The sequence below is a fragment of the Urocampus carinirostris genome, chromosome 7 (assembly GCF_059441175.1).
Source record: "Urocampus carinirostris isolate Australia breed hairy pipefish chromosome 7, RoL_Ucar_1.0, whole genome shotgun sequence".
In the NCBI taxonomy this organism is placed as follows: Eukaryota; Metazoa; Chordata; class Actinopteri; order Syngnathiformes; family Syngnathidae; genus Urocampus; species Urocampus carinirostris.
Genome location: NC_142355.1, coordinates 45698995 through 45722318, shown reverse-complemented (window position 1 = coordinate 45722318; position 23324 = coordinate 45698995). Strand labels below are relative to the sequence as shown.

The 23324-nt window shown below is 40.1% G+C and overlaps 1 protein-coding gene across 4 annotated transcripts in view; it reads left to right on the top strand.

Moving 5' to 3' along the window:
- nup93 (nucleoporin 93) overlaps window positions 1-23324 on the top strand; it is an 87802-nt gene that overhangs the window by 21786 nt on the left and 42692 nt on the right. For 3 of the 4 annotated variants that reach the window (XM_088341104.1, XM_088341103.1, XM_088341105.1), the window contains exons 3-4: window positions 1744-1861; window positions 18390-18452. In XM_088341104.1, the coding sequence (XP_088197230.1) occupies window positions 1744-1861; window positions 18390-18452 (181 nt within the window). Of the gene's footprint in view, window positions 1-1743; window positions 1862-15103; window positions 15322-18389; window positions 18453-23324 lie in introns of those variants that run through there. The other variant, XM_088341106.1, reaches the window with a different exon arrangement.

The window sequence follows — 23324 nt, the reverse complement described above, 5'->3', positions numbered from 1 at the left end:
GAGAGCTCCAGTCCGCCTCAGACGCCAGCAAGGTGGAGGTGGGGTACTGGTATGGGCTGGTATCATCAAAGATGAGCTTGTGGGGCCTTTTCGGGTTGAGGATGGACTCAAGCTCAACTCCCAGTCCTACTGCCAGTTTCTGGAAGACACCTTCTTCAAGCAGTGGTACAGGAAGAAGTCCGCATCCTTCAAGAAAAACATGATTTTCATGCAGGACAACGCTCCATCACACGCATCCAAGTACTCCACAGCGTGGCTGGCAAGAAAGGGTCTAAAAGAAGAAAAACTAATGACATGGCCTCCTTGTTCACCTGATCTGAACCCCATAGAGAACCTGTGGTCCCTCATCAAATGTGAGATTTACAAGGAGGGAAAACAGTACACCTCTCTGAACAGTGTCTGGGAGGCTGTGGTTGCTGCTGCACGCAATGTTGATCGTGAACAGATCAAAGCACTGACAGAATCCATGGATGGCAGGCTTTTGAGTGTCTTTGCAAAGAAAGGTGGCTATATTGGTCACTGATTTGTTTTTGTTTTGTTTTTGAATGTCAGAAATGTATATTTGTGAATGTTGAGCTGTTATATTGGTTTCCCTGATGAAAATAAATAATTGAAATGGGTATACATTTGTTTTTTGTTAAGTTGCCTAATAATTATGCACAGTAATAGTCACCTGCACACACAGATATCCTCCTAAAATAGCTAAAACTAAAAAAGCCCCACTCCAACTTCCAAAATATTCAGCTTTGATATTAATGAGACTTTTGGGTTCATTAAGAACATGGTTGTTGTTCAATAATAAAATTAATCCTCAAAAATACAACTTGCCTAATAATTCTGCACTCCCTGTATATATATGCATCCATCCATACATATATATATATCCATGCATCCATCCATACATATAGATATGGATATATATATATATGCATGTACATTATTTTGATTGGCGCTGGATTTTTTCTTTTTAAGGTTCTAGAAAAATTGAAGAATTGTCATTGAAAGCGCTTGATTTTGGCCAAGACAAATGCGTACGTACCCTGTAATCTTTTGATAACCTCTTGCCATTACCAACCTTAACACACCGCACAACAAACTGAAACTCTTGCAAACACACTACCTTATACAGATGTAAAATTGTATTCATGCCTAAGCTCGCTTTGCAAAATGTTGACTATTTTTTGCACAATGTTTACTATTTTTGCACTCAACGCATATTGCACTAATACGATCCCAAAACTGTATGTAACATCCTACATGCCCACATTTCTTGTGTAAATTATAACCTTATCTACTCTGTTCCTTTATAATGTGTAAATTATAACCATATCTTCTTTGTTCCTTTATATTCTTTGTTTTCTTTTATCCTCACTGTCAAATGTGAACTGGAGTGCCACGCCCAATTTCGTTGTCACAATATGTTCAACACATTTTTAACAATGACAATAAAGGTATATTCTATCCTATAAAAAATCGGTCTAAAATATTGTATTTCCCTTATCTCAAAGCATACTAAGCGTGGTTAGTCACAAACGTAATGAGAACTATTGCACAGCTTTCAAACCTGAGTAGCTATTATATGATTATGAGCTTTCTGGGATGTTTTGCCACATATTTTACAACTAAATGTAATGAATGTTACTCACATAAAATATAAGCACATTTGGTTATTTTAATTGTCCTGACCATTTCAAATCCTTCTTTCAGATTTATTTATGGACAATTTCTTTGGCCATATTTTAGGTCCATTCTCCTGGGTTCTAGAGGGTTGGACATCCTTCACATTTCTCAACAACTGGAGAATTTGGGTGCTTCTACTACTTTTGAGCCTCTGGAACCGGTTAAAGACACTGACATACAGGTACGATTTAACTAGTATTGCATGCTACATTCCTTTAAAAACTGGGTTTACATGTCAATTTATAAGATTGTAACTTTTCATGGGTTTTTTTTGTCAAAGAAATAGCACATTTTATATTGAAAACATGGAAGTGTTTAGTCTATGCACTGTTTAAATCGAAAGACCAAATTTGTACTTTGAAGATCCAATGGCTATTCAGTGGAATTAAGACATCAAGGATACACTCATTGTATGCTTTAAACAGGGTACAGATATAGCACAGGGCATTTTATATTTATCCTTTTCAAGCAAATATTTAACACAAAAACAGGCTTTCACATTGTTAACATCTTAAGACTTTTTTAACAACCACTAAAAAAATTTCCCTAGACACATCCAGAAATTAATTTGCACCTATCTATATTTCATTTAGTTTTGCCACGGGCCATTTTTCCTGTTGCAGTCTTAATTTTTATTTTGTATAAATTTTGAAGATTTGTGCTAATAGCAATTGTGGTATCCTATGCGTCACAAACATAATATGAAAGGCCGATATTTTGCATTGAAGACTTACTGTATTGTACTGTTCCTCCACCAATTCAGTATTATTCATGTTTTCCAATTTGTGTGCTTCGCGATGTAATAGGATTCTGCCGTTTAGCAGTGGCTCATTTGTTTAAGTTTAGTTTAATAATTTTAGAAACACTTTGAAATAACGACATGGTCAATGAAAAACCCTGCCAAAAAATAAATTTACTTCCCCTGTTAATGTGTGTATAACATTCATACCTTATACAGAACCTTAAAATAATCTTTACAATTAATAGCATTTATTCTTACATTTCGCCACTAGATGGTACTAAATGTCATACATTGTCCATTTAAAATGATTTTTACTTTCGTGTGTTGTTAAACGACTAAAACGAATGAATTTGATTATTTTTTAAATACAAATTCTGGTTATTACAAACACTTATTATTCACCACTCTCGGTCCATATTTTGTGTCAGAAGTGTAGTTGAGACAAAATGTTTTAATACAATTGATAATATTCTGTATTCACAATTAATGGTTAAAATTAGATAAATAGGGTTTTTTTTTCAAAGTAATTTTAGAGGCATTGTAATTAGCGAATTTGACCAAATCGTTAAAGTTAAAAAATAGTTTACCAAAAGCCTAACTTTAAAGAACTCAACAACCTCTTCTTGTCTTACCTTGTAACATATAGTATTGTTAGTGGGATTACTGAAAGCTGTATTTTTTTTGCTTTGTTATTCTAGACAAACTTTGATGTCAACTTTTTCCCTATCCAACATTCAATGAACAGCATGCAAATTTCACATTTTTGGATTTTAATCTGCCATACAGGTTCCAAGAGCTTTTATACGAATAGCTTTTATATGATACCCGTTAAAGTAATCTTCGAATACCAATATTTTATCGACTTTAATTAAAACATTCCAAATAACATCTGTTCTACACTGTTGGAATCTCAACTTGTAAACAAAAAAAAAAATCATGTCTCTGAATTATTTTCTTTTAAGTGATTCGCTATTCTGAAGAAAGTCACGCCCCTGGTTGGATTTATAGCCATTCCATTTCAATACCGTACAAATATAATGATCCCTTAGTTATTGTGGTTAATGGGGACCAGAACTCCCCCGCAAAAAATTAAAATTCTCGAAGTACTCACGCTCCTACATAAAAGCCCCAAGGGTCAAACTTACCTCCATATGATGTTCTTATCGACTGGGAGTATATGACAGTAACAAAAAAAAACTATAAATCTACAAACAAAAACAGAATTGCAATCGAATGAATGGTCTAAATTGTCATTATACAAAAGTACAACAAAATTGGAGTGCTTCTCATTTCAGCGTCAGAACTCAATTTAGAGAGAGCATTGGGGTCTGCCGGTTGAGCCAGGTCTTAAAATTAATTAAATAAACAGGGATGTGATTTTTCCGACTTTTTCACTTTCACTTTTTCACTTGCGTAGCAAACAAATTAAAAATCCAACTAAAAGTTCCTAAAATATGGCCTAATTTCGTTTTCGCAATCCGACTTTTCAAAATAGATGTAAGCGACGGAAGATATGCTACGATAGTACGATGCCGTTGATTGGCTCATACATTTCATATCCTGTCTAACGGCCAATCAAATCGATCGTTGCATATGAGACGCTTCGCTCACAACAATGTCGGTTGTGGAAAGAAAGGATGCGTCACATGTTCGAGAAATCGATAAAACGTTAAAAATAAGTTCAGATGGGAATGATTAGAAAGGGAAATTGTGGATATCATAGGGGAGAAGGAAGTGACCACTCTGTAAAGTGATTTTATTCGGAAAATCGATATCCCTGGCAAAGCTTTGTGCACGTTGTGTAATGAGAAAATTGATTACGGATCACGGGGATGCAAAACCGTAGAGGCTCACGCTAAACCACATGTGTCAAACTCCCGGCCCGCGGGCCACCTCCGGCCCGCCGTGTGATCATATCCGGCCCGCAAGACCATTTTACGTTATTGTTATTAATGGCCCGCTCTCCATCGCGTTCAAAACTTGAACCAATAATCTTGTTCAGATACACGCAAAGCCAAACCAAAACTGAATTATAAACCAGTACTTTTCAGAATATATAGGGCACGATTTCACTATGATTTACAGTCAAGGTGCCACACACAAAAACTTGTTTTGGCTGTACAACGCTAAAGAATCCTTTATATAAAAGCTCACTATATAATCTGTGTTCAGTGTTCAGATACTTTTTGATGAATCCACGGAACAAATTGTAAATACGCCAAAGCACTGGAAGAGAACTTAGTTATTTGATTGGGTGAGTGGGAGGAATGGGTGGAGCTATGCAAAAAGTGCAAGCACTCTCTCCCATCTCTCACCCCACGCCGTCTGCGCCAAAGGTAAGCACATCAGGCTCCCTGTTCTCAGAATGTTGTGACGTTTTTACAAAATAAATGCTTGCATCTGGTTTTAAAACCAATGTGTATCAAAAAAAAGGGTCAAAATGAGTTCTTGAGTAATTGCAAGAAAGACAAGTTTAAAGTGGTATGTTTGTTGATTTTGGGACACGGGCTCTAGCATTATTCTCTTTTCATAATTTTTATCAAATCATCAAAAATAAATGTGCTGAAGACTAAGCTTTTGTCTGGGGCGCGGGTTTAGCAATTTAGTAAATTTGTTTCAAAATATATGGTGTGGCTCTTTCCCAAAATAAAATTAATATATTTTGCTTTTATGGCTCTTTGAGTCAAAAAGGTTTCCCGACCCCTGCTATATACTATACCCTTTTCGCTGCGCTGAAAACACAATACTGCAAAGAACTACACAGTGTCCGGCTGCGATCAGAGCAAATGATCAAATCAGAGTCATAAGAGCAAAGAAAATGGAATGATTAGAATTGTTATATCTGAAAAATACATATTTTATGTATATTTCCAGGTTTTTTAGCATTTTCATATTTCTACTTTTGACAGGAGATATATTAAGGGGAGCAAAATCTTTTGGGATATTTTTTTTTTTTTAATATATACATTGACATAGGAGCAAAGGAATTTGAATGTTATTCTAATGTTAAGTGGTTTAAGTTCTAAGTTGAATAATTTGACAAGCTATTTTTATTTAGAGCAAAAAAATAAATACTGTATAAGTGATTTAGGGTTTAAATTTAATATTCTTGTCTGTTTTTATTCATATTTATGTTCCAAAAACATTAGGTTTAAGTGTGTTCAATAAATGTTTATCCTGGTTGGCCCGCGACCTTAAGTGTGTTTTGAATTTTAGCCCCTTGTGCAATTGAGTTTGACATCCCTGCGCTAAACGCAAGAAACATGTGAAACAGTTGGAGTGCAGGAAAACAAACCTTTCTATTGCTCGAACATTCGGATGTGAATCAAAAGTGTCCAAACCATATGGACTCCATCCACTGTTTACATCGACCGCTGCACTTGTTGCGATCGAGCAAAAAGAACCACCGAAGAAACCGTCCCACTCGCAGACAGGATTGTCAATGCTGAGGTATGATTCAACACATCTGATTTGCTCAGTTTGTGGTCGGAAATTCATATGGAAGTTGTGCCTAAAGATATTTCTTTCAGGCAATGCTGCTGGGATTTCAGACGGAAAATTCACTTCCATTTACCATGGTACCAAAACTTGTGAGTCTTGAAAAAGAACTAGCAAGGGACCCAAAGGCACTAAATGGACTTTCTATGGATAGGACAAGTTCATCTTACAAAATGAAATTTGGTCTCGGTGAAAGCATGGAAGAAGAAACTCTCGAGCACCTCAGAAACAATCAATGAACATTGATGAATCGACAAGCAACAATCTCCATAGAGTTTTGTGTGTTCTTGTCAGCTACTATTCTCCCTTGATGACATCTGTTGTTGTCGAACACCTGGCCTCTCTCAGCATAGTCCGTGCTGACAGTCAATCAGTATACGATGAAATCACAGTTGATGGCATCCAAGAAAATCCCAGGGAGTAACCTGATGTTGGTTGTTCTGGATTGTTGCAATGTGATGCAGGGATCAAAGTCAGGTGTGGAAACAAGGCTTCAGAAGGGTCCTGCCCCTCATCTCTTGGATGTTGATGGCGACACCTGTCATCACATCCAATGCAACCGCCCGATTTTGCAAACCTTTTGCCCACAAGGTTGAAGAGCTGCATGCTGACCTCTTCAAGCGGTCTACCGATTTAATGGAAGCCCTCCAAGAAATCTGTTTCTTTACGGCAGTACCATTCACCATGCCAGAGAGATTTGTTAGCCATAGGTGGCTGTCAAACTATGATGTTTCTTTGTCAAACCTGCCACTCTGGGATGTGTACACCCTATTCTATTATGCTTACCTCACAAAAGAAGACAAATCCCTGTACATGCAGACTCTGGTACAAGTACTCCACAAGAAGGAAGTGTCAGAAGAATCAAGGAAGAGGATCAGAGAGATTTGGTCAACTGTCTCCAAAAAGAACATGACAGATGAAGGGAAAAAGAGGCAAAGAAGGATACGTGAGAAGATTTTTTTCACAAGATTCAATACCTCGCTTGTACTGAACTTTTATTGTTCAGTTTTGCCACTGTTGAATAACTATGTGTTGGTATTTGAATCCAAGACCCCATTGATCCACAAACTCCATGATAAGCAGCTTGATGTCTTCAAGAAGTTTCTTGCTTGCTTCGTAAAACCTGAAGCAGTGATTGGAGCCAAGCCGAAGCAGATCAACATTGAGGAAAATATGTTGCGTTTGAAGGGCTTTTTCTATGGTGGGGGTACATCAGCTCTAATGAAGGATGCTCACAGACTCTCAAATGTGCAGCAGTTTCAGAAAATGTCAAAGAGTCATACATCAGCTGTGGAAAATATCTTCAGAAGAAGTTGCCACTGGACAACCAGCTTCTGGTAGCGGCATCAGCAGTGGACCCACTTGCTCGAGGCCACAGCAAGACCCTGGGGCTGTTGAGAAATTTGCTCAGCCTAGTGACCAATGTCATTGATCAAGATCAGTTGAATGCTTATGAACTTGAAATCAGAGGTTACCAGGTTGATTCCAGCCTTCGTCCTCTTCATGACAAAGAATGAACTGAACCATCTCTTGATGCCTGGTGGACAGAAGTGTTCAGACAGGGCACTTACGCTACCTTGTCACAGATGGTGAAAGCCAGGTGGAAGAAGCTTTCAACACTATGGGCGATGTCCTGCACCATAAAGCCTGCAGAATGGATATCTCCACATACAGTGCTATCCAGACAGTGAAGTATTCACTTAGAGCCAGGAAGAAGTCTGCCATCCAACAATTCAGAAAAAAAGACCTTATCATGGACCCTGTTGATGGTAGGCTCTGCTTCAAGATCAGGACTTCCAGTCAAAGGTATAGAGAAGAGCTGCAGATGAGAGAAGTTGAAAGGGAGGCCAAGAAGCAGAAACTTGAAATCAGAGCAAAACAAGAGGCATCCAAGGCAGCGGCAAAGAGGAAGATGCAGGCAGCCCAGAAATTTGCACGGAAGGCACATGTCAGGGCAACACAGGCAAAATGTTCAAGTCTGAAGTGAATTTGAAACTGAAAACTTTTTCAGCTGTACTCAATGACTTTGTTCTCGTTCTTGTTAAGTGAAGTGTTCAAGTGTGAAGATGTTCAAGTGCATAAGTGAATTTGAAAACCAAAATAACTGGAAACATTTTCAGCAGAAATACATTTCTCTGTTCTCATCCTTGTGAAGTGAACCAAACATTACAATTTGAAGAATATTTTATTTTTTATGTGTATGAACTGAACTGATTTGAACTGACCTTGCAGTATTTACAATAAAATCATATATGTGGGCAAATTATTTTGTTATTTAAATCTTCTAAAGATGTTACTTAAATGGTTAATTTAAGCATGGTTTTGGACAAGTAAATTGCTTTAAAACCCAGGAGCTTCGTCCCCCTGCGCCTCCCCACCGGGCTCCGCCCTGGACCCCCCCCCGAGGGGCCTGCGGCCCCCAAACCCCCGGCTTGGTTTCAGACTTTTTCTCCTCACCTCAATCACATCCCTGATAAATAAGAGTCACAATTGTAGTGGTTTGTCACTGGTTGTAGCTCCATGTCATTCCTTAAATGGGTAAAGGATCTAGCGTTGGTGAGATACATGCTTGGCAGGGTGGCCAAAGAGAGTTGTTAGCCCAGCCATAGCTGTAGGCCGGACCTGCAGCCTCGCTATTGTGCTCTCTCCCGACGCCGCCTCAGTCATTTTTTTCGAACCTGATAATAATCCATGGAGCACCCATTGGTAAACCCCATTTCTTTGCGCTCTTCTGACTTTCTTCAGTGTTCGATTAAATTTCTGAATTCCTTTTTAATGTAACTAGCTGCCAAAAGCTACCTGTCGCCATGCTCTGCAGTTTTTTTCAGTATCCAGATGTACCTAGCGCGCCTGCCCTCCTGTTTATCTAAAAGCATATCCCAGTAGCGTACAAGCCTTCCCTAAACTGGCCCTGTTATAGCATTTGCTGTCTGCTGAACACAATGCTCAATACGTTTAGCAATAACAATAACGATACTCAATTCAAATCTGCGAAGCAGTGAACCAACGATAACCGAAGTCTGAAGTAGGGAGGGATTACGGTGAGTGTTGACTAATCGTACCGCTTAGCTAGGTCACTCGCATGAGCACTATTATTTCCTTCTTGGTTTCAATTGACATGATTCTCCTTTTTTGTCAGAAAGCACTTTGCCATATCCTTACCCTGAACTCATGGCTAGGGTCACAAAAAAGCCACAAAAAGGAAATGCAATACGATAAAAACAAACTTGCTGTGGAATAGAATCAAGTGCTCGGGATTAGGTGTCTGATGGCGGGAAGCGCATGAGCTAACTGGGACAAGCTGATGCTGACTGTTAGCAGACTCCCATTTTAAATGATAAATGTACTGCTTTTATATAGCGCCTTTCAAGTCACTGAAGACCTCTCAAAGCGCTTTACAATGTATTTCACACTTATCCACACACATACTCACACATCAATAGTGGCGTCAGGCATGCAGGGCGCCTACCTGCTAATCTGGGGCATTATGGGTGGAGGGTGTTGCCCAAGGACACTTCAACACGGAGAAGTTGGGAATCAAACTTGCAACCTCGTGTGAGCTATTTCCCCCTTTCACTGTACTGTATCCAATTGATATGGCACCTCAAAGCTTGCAGTGATGCTTAAGGGAGAAGCAAAAACATAACCATGGAAAAAAAGCTTGCAATAGTAAATAAATAAAAGGAAAATGCATTGCTACTATCGCCAGGTAATATTGCCGTCACCAATTGACGATCAAGATACACTGAGAACAAGGAGGCGATTAAAGGGACAGTATATTATTTGACCACTAGATGTACCTGTATTGTTCAGTGCAACCGAAAAATAAAGGCATAAGGAAAAACATAAACTAAGGAGATTCTACTTGACTACACTCCATTTTTCTTCCAATTTTTCTTCAAGTTTTTGGTTTTCTCTGGGTACCCTCTAGCTGCAATTATGTCAGATCCCTGTGGGTGAGGATAATGTTATGTAAAATAAATACATATTTATCAATCTACCAGTATTTCAAAATGCTCATTTATATGCTGATTATTCAAATAATATTGAGTTTTGTTTTTGTGAAGGTTTGTTTAACCATTAGGAGATGCTAAATAGTACACAATTGCCTTTAAAGTTACCAGGTATTTGAAGGGCATGACGATCCTTGAAGCTTTAAAATCAGTTTAAATTTTAGCATCTGGAAGAAATTATTGTAACTTGTATTTTTTTTATATGTCGAGCAGAATTTTTGTTCCAAAGAAATCTTGCATCTTAAATTTCTCGTGTTTCAAGCAGCTCTGATATACAGCGGTACCTTAACTTATGAATTAAATTTGTTCTTGGAGTAGCTTGTAACCTGAAACATTTGAATTCTGGGAGCAGCTAATGGCAGCTCGTACTGTCTTTTTAACTTAGTATCCTGAAACACCTTTGTAACTAAAGGCAAATTTTTCCCGTTCAGGTACTTAGTAACCTCAAACTTTCATATGTAGACATTTTTTAAGTAGAGGTACCACTAGAGCGGTATGGCGGTATGTGCCATTTATTTTACGATTTTTCAATGTATTTTATGTCCCATCCTGCCAATCCACCTACTCTACATGCTATCATTGTTCATTGGTAATTTTTACTGCCCGCTGGGGCATTGGGCTAAATCCATTGGCTGGTAGTCAAATGGTCACGGAGCAAATCCTACATAGGGAGGTCGCTGGTTCGCGCCTCGGCCGAGACATACCTAATTGGTATAATGGCGGCGCCCTCTGGCTGCGGCTGCATCGACTCGCTACAACGGGTCAGGTGTATCGACATTTCGTTCTGTGTACATTGTTACAAAGAATGACAATACAAAGGAAATTATTATTATTATTATTATATATTGCACTGTACTTTCAAAATATAATCATGGGCAATCAAATAAACATCTTATTCTACACTTGCTAAAAACAGTATTGGAAAGACATCAAAATTCAAGTTAATTGACTTAACTATTCACATGCATTTTTTCAGGCCTTTTGATTGATTTAATTAGAAAATGTTTTGCTTCAATGATGGCCCCAATAACTCATATTACCTGATGGCCATTTTATATTGTCATTCTTTAATTTGAGTACATTACAAATACACATGACATGACTTAAATAGAAACAAAAATCCAAGAGAACTCATGAAGGTTACTTCTTACTGTTTTTCTTCCAAACCGGATTGTTTTCACTATTTGTTTTATTTTCTGACACTCCTCAAGCATCCTCCAAAACTGGCACACTTATTTTCTTTATTGTAGTTCAATGAATTTTAGAATTTATTCAAATAATTGTAAACTCAGTGCATGCTTGGTCTAGAATGTCAGGCTCAAGTGAGCAAATGTATGCTGCTGTGGTTCCTGTGAAACAAAAAAATGCACCAAGGGAATTGCTGCATGAATGTTGTTTCTGTTTGAGTGACATAAATGAAAAAGGAGTTTACTGGAGAGCTTTGGATTTTCTAGTCCCAAATAGCGAGTTTGACTGTCGGCTACCTACAGTGCCTGCATTTAAAAAAAAAAAAAAAATTTTTCTTTATCACTCACAAGGGTTTAAGATCATCAAACCAATTTTAATGTAACTGAGACAACCCAAGGAAATGCAAAAAGGAGACTGTGTGACTTAAAAATAAAGCATTGCACTATGGTTAGACCAATATGGGTTTTTCAGGGCCATTACCGATTATTAGTATCAAAATTGAAATAATTGATGTATAACATTTTCAATAATGCAAAAAGAAACCAAGTATATTTGATATACATTCAATTAAAACTTGAATATGTCTGAAACCTTTGACAGTACATACATAAGAATTTTAACAAAACTTCCATAACTAATATTTCACTTAAACCAAAAACTAAAAGTACAGGAATTAAAAATGGGCTTAGCAATTTAGGTAAATAGGAACTTGCATAGCTCCCTGAAACTTATTACAGTAAATTAGAATTTCAGAAAAACTAACACGACTAATCTTTCACTTAAACCAAAAACTCACACTGCAGGAAATAAAATTAGGCTTAGTAGCAACTCTTATAACGTAAGGATTGACCGATATGGGATTTTCAGGGCTGATACCGATTATTCGTATTGAGAGGAGGCCGATAAACGATATTTGCAGGCTATATAATAATAATAATAATAATAATTTCCTTGTATTGTCATTCTGTGTAACAATGTACACAGAACGAAATGTCGATTGCACCTGACCCGTTGTAGCGAGCCGATGCAGCCGCAGCCAACAGAGGGCGCCGCCGACCACTTTTTAAGTCTTAGGAATGACTCGGCCGGGGCGCGAACCACCGACCTCCCATATACATTTCCTGTAAAAACTTAAAAATTGCTGTAAGAAATGTTTAATAATGCAAAAAGAAAACGAAGAATATTTGTTATGAATTCAAATAAAACATTAATAGGGCAATGAAAACTTTTACAGGTAATAAATTAGAATTTCAACACGACTAACATGACTAATCTTTCACTTTCACATTACTAATAAGTGTGGTGGTTTAGACAGGTAAATCTAATAAAACCAGGGTCTCGGTCACAATTGTCCCCTGGCACAGCAATCGGTGAACAACTACAAAAAATAAAGTATTCTTAATTATGCCTCCTTGTGTACTTCTAGTCGTAATGTGAATATTTGTGGAACCAGATGATTTTCGGGGGCTCAAGCACCCCCAAAAATCATGGCATTTTAAAACTTTCCCTCGATATAGGACAGTATAAGCTTTAATATGATAAACGCTAAATAAATATTTAAAAAAAGAAAACAAAACAAAACTGTGAACAGCAGCAGTGTCTGAAACACTCCCCTGCCTTGAAATGGTTTAGTCCATTTGACTCAGCATTTGATGTATTCTGATCATTGTGTATTTTGTTATCAGTTGACCACATTATCATCACATTTTGATGGATTATCTACAAACAATTCAATATCAGAATTAGTAATTATTTCAGATTTTTATGATACTGAATTCTTCTTGGTAATAAAAGGGCTTGTGTTTAAGAACTTGGAGGCAAATGTCCTTTATCTATTTATTAATTTTTACCTCTTTAGCTGACTGAATTAATAAGGTTAATGACTGAAAGATGTTTGTATGTGGATGCTGGTGTAAAGGGAAAGTAATATGACACTCTGTGCTTATCTACCCCAAAGCTCTGAACCAAAATTCGCCTTAAATTATTGCGTCAAGCTACATTGGGTCGCCTCCAGTTTTGTTGACGTTTGCGTGAATGTCTTAATAATTTCATAATATAGACAACTATCACTTTTTGTCCTAATCACACCAATCAATATTTCTTAATAAACACGATACAGACTACGATCACGACACTCGTTCTATCGGAAGTGCAGCGCTGAGAAGCATAGGAAAATCTGAGTTACATTAATGTAAGAGGTAGTAGGATTCTGCAGGGAAGTCGAAATTGGGCACAACACCGGTGTTTCCTGCTTTGGTATGTGTCGCTGCACGTTGATGACATTTGCTCGACATTTCAGTCAATGGTGGTCAAGTGGGTGGAGAGAAAATGACGAATGTAAAAAGTATTCGCAAATATGAAAAAACATTTGCGACAGCACTAACTTTTGCTCCGGTCTGTGATTGTGGACAGTGCAGAGTGGGGACTTCCTGCTTCAGAGGCTCCCCCAGTTTTTTTTATCCAATCAGATGGTACGGGTTGAGTTGCGTCAGAGACGGAAGGCAGGAGAGGGAAAAAAAAGGCTCCACCTGGCTGTTGCTCACTGTTGTGTTTAATATCGGCTATATTGGCTTAGGCCGACCTCTACCTTGAACACGCTTAGTTTGGGTAATTCGACCTTCACACCATTGGCTGTAGATCGTCAACGGTACTGTCCTCTGCATATACAAAGCTATTTTAAGTTTTAAGGTCCATGTCACATGTTTTTAAATCATAAAGAGTCAAATAGCAATACAAAGATATGTTTATTACTTGGCCGAAGAAAAAGAGCTGCATCATGTAAAATGTTGCACTTCATCCATACTATAAAGAAATCGGCCAGATTGCGATAGACGAGAGCAGTCTTTTTTCTGTTATAATTGGTGGTTCACTCGTTATAGGACCAATTACTTTTGCTTATCATTGTTTTTTGACGATTAAAGGGAACTCTAGTGAATGAAAAATGACTTGTATGATACCAAAAGGGAATTTTAGTGTGCAACTTTCCCTGCTGTTCAATTCAGATATATAAATTGAGGATTTTGCTTAACGAGTGAAAAAATTAATTTATTGTGAGTATATTGCAAATTATGTAAATTTAAAGTACACCCAAACCCCCTGTTTTGCTTTTGTAATAAATAATATGAATAATGTTGGCAAAAACATCAGCTAATTTTTCCTGCCAGAACGGTGACATTTATTCAGACATCATTGCAGTGTTTTGTTTTTAGAGTGTATGTTTTGTGGGAAAGAGAAGTTTGCTGTTTTCCCCTGTGCGCAGGTACAGAGGTACATTTGTAGTAAATGACCACTGTATTGTCTAATGTGAACAAAAACCAGTGCGAAATGCGCACAGTGAAGCGGTAAGAAGCCTGACCAACATGGCTCAGCTTTGGATAAACAAGCGCAATAGTGTTCTGCTTTCAGTGCAGTGTACTGATGCCAGACAAAGGAGTAGATGGTAGAGATGAGAGGAAAGAAAAACGAGGAAATATGGTGCACGGCAACAAGAGCCTCTGGAACCACATGTCGGTATTTGGCATTCCCTAGTTGCTCATTTGCATTTTTTCAAAAATGTTTGATAATGGAAAAACATTGATTCTGTAGAAGGACAAACATGATGCCAACATGCTTAATGTTTTCCAATGAATATAGATACAGACAGTAAGTGTATATAAATGCAGTATGTGTTGCATTCCTTCTAAGGTTTGTATAAAGTTTTTATTTTTTTGCCGCTCACATATGGTTTGTTTTAGGGGTCCAATATAGCTCTTTCAACATTTTGGGTTAAAGGAAGGAAAAGTACAGTGGGCTATTTGCAATGCTTAGCTGAAGTGATGGAGTGTGTGAACAAGAAAACGGATATTTGGCCAATGTGGGAGGTCAGGGGGAGTGAGGGTTTAGTTAATATACCCTGTATAAATCCCATGCACCCCCCTGTGTCTGCTTGCACAGTTGGTATGGCCCTCTGACAATAGAAGCAGCTCCAGTGAGTCTGGATGTGGCACTTTTGTGTGCACGCTTCTCTGGGGTTCACTTTAGTCTATGGCCTGCTTTCAGACAATAAAAGACACAGGGAATGGGGAAGACGCCTCGAAAAAAGGCGGGACCAGAATTGCACAGAAGGATGGAAATGGCGAAAGCATTAGGTCTTTCTGGTGTTATTTTATTTCCTCCAAGTTCATTTGTGTTCTTTTTCTGTCTGGAAGCCACAGAGCATGAGTGAGTATTGCCCGCACACATTCATCTCCTTACACACTCCCAGGAAGGTAGTTGCTTTGTTTCACACCTGTCTTTTTTGCTAATTCCTTTGCTTATTCTATTTATCAATGACAAATTAGTACATTTTAATAGCTTTTGATAGAATGAATATCTGTGCTCGTATGTTGTACATGCATATGTAATTTTAGCTTAACATATGTGGGATTTGTTCCCTTTACACAAACACATTCATTCGGGAAGCTCTTTGTTTCATGCAGAGTGAGGGTAAAAACCTCACGTAATGATCCCATGCGCCAAGTTTTATTGTTTCACTCTTATATGCCCTTTCCCTCCCACATAAATTAAATTAGATATCGCTATGATGTTTTTTGTGACATTGACGGATTTCTTTGCAAGTGCCATTGAGGCCGCTTTCAGGTTCAGATAAACTATTGATTAAAAAGGGCCTGTTTAAGCCAATGTTTTAACAAATTTGCAAGACAGGACAGAAAACTGCTATAAAATAAATACCTTTTTCAGAAAATGTGTTGAAGTTCGTTTGATACAGACAATTTGCAGCTAATGAAGACAAAGCAATGAACTTCAAATATTTTTTAATCATGGATTTAAGACCATCCATCCTTATTTTGCCCTGCAAAATGTCCCTACACGCTTGAGTGTGATGTCTGCCTTTTTCTGTAAGAGCGGTATAATTTTCCTTTCAAAAATTACGAAAAATATCTTTTTAGCTCCAAAATGATTGCATAAGGAAAAGCTAAGATGTAAGACTGCTTTTAAACTATAAATAGTTAATTTTTGTCTGTAAATTAGTGATATGCAAATGTTTACTGAACCTTTACTGTACAGGTAGGGTTATTGGCAATCCACTCAATGTCAGTTAAATTGCATATAAGTTTTAGAAGGAGTACTGTGGCTTCATTGAATGACTTGGAAAAATGGGACAAAAAAAAGATGTGACTAATGGTTGGAGAATCAACCACCGAGTTTGCTTTATGTGATACAAAAGAGAAGTGATGAGAGAGGAAATCTAAGGCGAAAAGTTCTCCTTTACCTGTAAGCAAGCATTTGCTCTTACGTATTCAAACAATTGCTGTCTTATCTTTCCTGACAACCTCGATGATGCAGCATTCCTCAGGCAGAAGTGCAAATGGCACCAGAAATGGCGTTAATTATTTAATGGAAACGCTATCATCTGACTTGGGCAATACGAAGGGCTCCTCCATCAGGCCCGAAGGTGTTCCGTAATGGCAAGCAAATTCAGAAAACCAGAGTCTGTCCTGAGGGCATTCGAGGAGATGAAGCAAATTAGATCCCCGCTGCAGATGTATTGATTTTGGTGGCTGAAAAATTGTCCAAAAAAGAGGGTAATTGAATGAAAAACTCCTTCAAATAAGTCTGCTTTGCTTCAATCCAGTTTAGTCTTTGATGGCACATTATTTTAACTAGCACATAACTAATTTTATTTGCGTTCATTAAACTCTCCAAAACATACTAAAATAATTTATTCTAAATTATGTATCAGTTGTAAGATTTTGAATGTTTAGCCAGAGTTCTAATATCAAAAAAGTGCTTAGAATATGGTGGAATGCTTGAAATTGTTGCAATTTTGTTGCCACAGGTCTGCTTATAATTGATGTTGACACTGCTACCTGGTGGTTTTGCTTTGCCATCGCTGAAATTAGTTCGTATGGCATTGTGTTCTGTGAAGCATCATCGCCGAAAAAGGACACTATGAATTGTGTATTCGTGCAAGAATTACATATCAATTATGGACATTTACTATACGCCATTCAAAAAATAAGATAACGTTTCCCTGTGGTGAGTTGTCATGTGAAGAACTTCCTGCAACTGAAAACAAATTTTTTACCCAACACCTATATGCTGAAAGATTGGTCTTGAAAACAAATATATTTGCGATTTACACGAGATGTAACTATAATGTCTTGATAAATGCGCACGCAAGCTTAAAAATTGCATGTTAATTGCAGATATATTTGTGGCTCTGCAAAATACATGATTCACATCGTTATTTTTTTTAATGGCACTGGAGAAATTGAAAAATTGGCTTTGAAAGTCCTTAAAAAGTACTTGAATTTGGCTATCAAAAAGGTTTACAATTCTAATATGACAAGTAAATAATGGAAATGGTCATTGTTTTTGATCAAGGTTTTCAATAACTTAATTCTCAAAAAATGTGACCGTATAACCCTCCATCCATACGTGACTCATAAACTGGAATATTGTGATAAAAAAGACGTTAAATCACACAACTGAGCCCTCGCTGCTGATTTAAAAGTGTCATAGTTGTACGTGTCTTGTGAGCTAAGGGCCAGTAGACTGGGAAATAGATTCAGTTTGTCTGTTTCAAATATTTTAAGTCAATTACATTAAAGCACTTATTAAATGTTTTAAACTTCTGTTCCCTAAATGTAATATATTCATTTTTAAGTTGGCATGTATAATGGAATGTTATAATGAGAAGTACATTGTTGTGTTTGTACCGGTGTGTAAAAAAACAGGACTGCTAGTTATTTTGGAGAATGTATATCGAAAAAAAAATATTTACATCAGCTACATAAACACTTAAATTGACTCTTGTGACACATACCTTGACTGCATGCTCGTCGGCCAGCATTTTCATTCCTGGTTGATAATTTACAGGCAACATCGGTAATGCAATCCAGAAGACTTTTCATATTATTTGATTATATTCAAAGCTAATCAATTTACATGCAGTTGCTTGTTTCTCAAGGAGAACTGGTGGAAGGAGGATGCAGTATATGCCATTTTGTGTGAATTTCAAAATAGAGTATGTGCAAAATGGCGTGTGAAGAATGTACACAGCCTGCCGTTAATCAGTATGAACTGTGCATGTTACTAATCCCAAAATATACTTGATGAGCAATCATTTCTAAACTGGGTAGATGTATTTGTGTCCATGTAGAACTTTTCACTTTTTTTTCTCATTCAATACCAAAAAGCTGAATATGTCATTGTCCCTCTTTCTTGTCCTCTCTCCGAATGACATGACTTTCACTATTTTCTGCTTTCTTCCGGTGGTTCCCTAGGGCTTCCTGAAGAACGAGAGGGACAACTCCCTGCTGTCTGCCATCGAGGAGTCCCGCCGCCGGGTCAGTGACTGCCCTAGTTAGAATATTTGTAATGTCTGCTTTGGTCATGAAAACATGACAGCAAAAGTATAAATTCAGATTACTGTATTTTTTGGACTATAAAGCACACCCCAAAATGCCCAAATTGGCCAGAAAGTTGAAAGTGCGTCTTATAAGTTGTTCGCCTGGTATACTGCAAATTAGAGCGGATAATATTGGATATGCATGTGGTATTTATAAGTGTGCATTACTAAACAAGTTTCATTTGAGCAATGGTTTATCAATCCATAATTGTCTCTGGCCCATATCGCAATACATAGTACGCAACGTAATACAAACTGGCGTTGTGGTCGTGAGGGATATTACACTTTACCCACTAGACCTCCAATGACACATGAAAATACATTACAGCTTATCTTGTTATCACACAATTTTTACTCATGGTGCCAGAAACCTTTATTGGCATGGTGAATAGATTAAACAGTCTAAGCACTTCTCAACTGTGTGTCAATAACATTTCAAAAGACAGAAACCGAAAACAAAGTCTTTCAACAAAATACTATACTAGCTCTTTAGCGTACCTATACATATTAAACCGTGAGGTTATTGACGCACAGGTTAAGAAATGGAAAGACTGTTTAATACAGGGTTCAGGCACCTTTTTGACCCAAAGAGCAAAAATATTTAAGAAGATGTGAAAAAGTGCTGCTGTGCTGTTAAAACAGCTTCCTGTTGCTTAACTTTTCATTGAGTTTGATTCCAGTGAGCCTTTTGTAGTCATCATGTTTTTTCTGGCAGTGTCTCTTAATATCATGTTCTTTGGAGACAGCCACATTCTCTTAGCAAATTAGGAAGATGCAGTTGTTTTGAATTTCCGCAAAAAATACTCCAATTTCCTGGAAGCGGCATGCCTGAAAGTCGCCATGCCAGAAATAGGGTGGGCTAAAATCACAGAAAGCCAAGGGCAAGGTGGCCAATGGGTTACTGTCATCATCTGGTGAAATGTTGTTGTTTATTTTATTCATTTATTTTATACTGCGGTCAACATTAAGCCGCAGGCTCACACAACCATAAAAATGAACAATCTTATTGCCACTCCCATAAGGCGCAAATAAAAGTGTCCGATTTTCATCAAATCGTCCGGCGCGCCCTATCGTGCAGTGCGTCCATTTCTTACATTTCAAGCCCAGCGCACCCTTAGGGCCATTCGCCTGTGGAATTTGGCATCGACAGCCACCACATCTGACGAAATGTTTAAGCTGTTGTTTTTCAGTTTCGCTCAGAGTTGTTGATGTTGCGTGTTTTCATATCATGTGACCTTTTAAGATGGCGATAACGAAGACATGCATATATTTACTACTGCGCCGAAAAAATTTCCATGATAGCAGCGCCGCAAAAATTAACATATTGCTGCAAGTGTTCAAATGTGTGAGGGATCCTGGTCGTGACAAATTTAACGGGACCCCAGACCAAAGTGGTGTCTCTCAATGCGGAGGAGTATTGGCTCTACACCGAGTCCCTCCCGGATGACTGAGCTTCTCACCTTATTTCTAAGGGAAAACCAGGACACCCTGCGGAGGAAACTAATTTCGGGATCGTGTTCTTTTGGTCATGACCATAGGTGACGGTAGGAACAAAGATCGACCGGTAGATCAAGAGCTTTTCCTTTCAGCTCAGCTCCCTCTTCACCATGACAGACCGGTACAGGGTCCGAATGACGGCAGACGCTGCACCGACCCGTCTTTCGATCTCCCGTTCCATCCTACCCTCACTCGTGAGCAAGACCCCAAGATACTTGAACTCCTCCACTTGGGGCAAGACCTCCTCCCCGACCTGGAGGGAGCATACCACCCTTTTCCATCTGAGTACCATGGCCTCGGACTTGGAGGTGCTGATCCTCATCCCGGCCGCTTCACACTCGGCTGTGAATCGCTCCAGCGAGAGCTGAAGATCACGGCCTGAGGAAGCAAACAGCACCACGTCATCTGCAAAAAGCAGTGACACAATGCTGAGGCCCCCAAACCGGACTCCATCCCCACCAAGGCTGCGCCTAGAAATTCAGTCCATAAAAGTTATGAACAGAATCGGTGACAAAGGGCAGCCCTGGCGGAGCCCAACCCTCACCGGGAACGAATCCGACTTACTGCCGGCAATGCGGACCAGACTCTGGCACCGGGCATACAGGGACCGCACAGCCAGGATAAGTGCGGTACCCCATACTCCCGAAGCACCTCCCACAGGGCCTCCCGAGGAACACGGTCGAATGCCTTCTCCAAGTCCACAAAACACATGTAGAACGGACAGGCAAACTCCCATGCACCCTTAAAGACCCTGTAGAGTGTATAGAGCTGGTCCAGTGTTCCACGGCCAGGACGAAAACCACACTGTTCCTCCTGAATCCAAGATTCGACTTCCCAGCGGACCCTCCTCTCCAGTACCCCTGTATAGACCTTACCAGGGAGGCTGAGAAGTGTGATTCCCCTGTAGTTGGAACACACTCTCCGGTCCCCCTTCTTAAAGACTGGTACCACCACCCCAGTCTGCCAGTCCAGAGGCACTGTCCCCACTGTCAGCCATTACACGCCCACAACATCCAGAGCCCTAATGAACTCTGGGCGGATCTCATCGACCTGACCCACAAGTCATGTCAAGTCAAGTCACGTTTATTTGTATAGCCCTTAATCACAAGCCCTGCCACCGAGGAGTTTTTTGACCACCTCGGTGACTTCAACCCCAGTGATACGAGAGCCCAACCCAGAGTCCTCAGGCTCTGCTTCCCCAGAGGAAGATGTGTCGGTGGGATTGAGGAGGTCTTCGAAGTACTCTGCCCACCGATTCACAACGTCCTGGGACGAGGTCAGCAGCGCCCCATCGGCACTATACACAGTGTCGATGGCACACCGCTTCCCCCCCTAAGACGCCGGATGGTGGACCAGAATTTCCTCGAAGCCGTTCGAAAGTCGGCTTCCATGGCCTCGCCAAACTCCCCCCATGCCCGGGTTTTTGCCTCGGCAACCGCCGAAGCCGCATTCCGCTTGGCCAGCCGATACCTGCCAGCTGCTTCCAGAGTCCCACAGGCCAGGAAGGCCCGATAAGACTCCTTCAGCTTGACAGCATCCCTCACCGCCAGTGACCACCAACGGGTCTGAGGGTTGCCGCCGCGGCAGGCACCGACTACCTTACGGCCACAGCTCCGATCAGCCGCTTCGACAATGGAGGCGCGGAACATGGTCCACTCGGACTCAATATCCCCCGCCTCCCTCGGGACATGGGCAAAGTTCTGCCGGAGGTGTGAATTGAGACTTCTTCTGACAGGAGATTCTGCCAGCCGTTCCCAACAGACCCTCACAATACGCTTGGGTCGGGCCGGCATTTCCCCCCACCATCGAAGTCAACTCACCACCAGGTGGTGATCAGTTGACAGCTCCGCCCCTCTCTTCACCTGAGTGTCAAGAACATGCGGCTGCAGGTCCGACGAAACGACGACAAAGTCGATCATCGAACAACGGCCTAGGGTGTCCTGTTGCCAAGTGCACATATGGACACCCTTATGTCTGAACATGGTGTTCATTATGGACAAACCATGACGGGCACAGACGTCCAATAAAGAAACACCACTCGGGTTCAGGTCAGGGGGGCCGTTCTTTCCAATCACGCCCCTCCAGGTCACACTGTCATTGCCAACGTGAGCGTTGAAGTCTCCCAGCAGTACGAGGGAGTTCCCAGGGTGCGCGCTCTCAAGCACACCCTCTAAGGACTCCAAGAAGGGTGGGTACTCCGAACTGCCATTTGGTGCATAAGCACAAACAACAGTCAGTGGGCCTCGGTAACTCGTGTCTCAATTGGATTGAGGTCTGAACTTCGACTTGGCCACTCGTACTGCTGGGAGCACTTCATGACCACAGGCGTAAGAGCGACAGGCCTCTAGTCGTTGAGGCTTTCCACTGCTCACTTTTTGGGGATGGGAATGATGGTGGAGGTTTTGAGGCAAGGTGGGATGGTTGCCTGTGACAGGGACCGGTTGAAGATGGTGGTGAAGACCCCAGCTAGCGGATCGGAACAGTCCCCGAGTACCCTCCCTGGTACTCCATCTGGGCCAGCTGCCTTTTTGGGGTTTATAGTTTTCAGCACACGCCTAACTTCATGCTCCTGAAGTGTCAGTGTGTGACTGTTGGTTGTTGGTGGGTGTGGTGTGGCTGTTTGTGGCCTTTCAGCTTCAAAGCGAGCAAAGAACTGATTAAGGTCCGCAACTAGTGAAGCATCAGCCTCAACAGTTGTCAGGTTGTGGCCTCTGAAGTTAGTGATGTGTTGAAGACCCTGCCACATCCTCCTCGGGTCATTTCCAGCGAAGAGGTGCTCGATCCTCTTCGTGTAGGCTGCCTTTGCTTTCTTAATGCCTCTCTTCAGGTCAGCCCTGGCCACACTGTAAAGAGCCTTGTCTCCAGACCTGAAGGCGGTGTTACGGTTTTTGAGGAGGGTGCGCACCTTGCTGGACATTCAGGGTTTTTGGTTTGGGTAGACCTTGATTTTTTTTTTTTTTTACTGTGACTTCATCCGTGCAGTATCGAATGTAGGATAAAACAGTGTCAGTGAATTTGGGGGAGTTGCCGGAGGTCACTCCCGGGCCGCGCGACGGAGCAAGTTCGACGGACGCGGCGTCACCCTAAAAAGGATAACCGGTGCAGATGAGATTTTTTTTTTTTTTTTTTTTTTTTGAAGGTGCGCCGCTACTTTGCGGATTTTCACTTGTCGCGGGTGGTTTTGGTCCTCATTAACCGCGATAACCGAGGTCTTACTGCACCGTACCGGTAATGAAAACTTAAAACCCAATGATATATTAATGTTTAATAATTTTGCAGATGAGTAAGTTGTACTTCCGGCCAAACTTTGGGA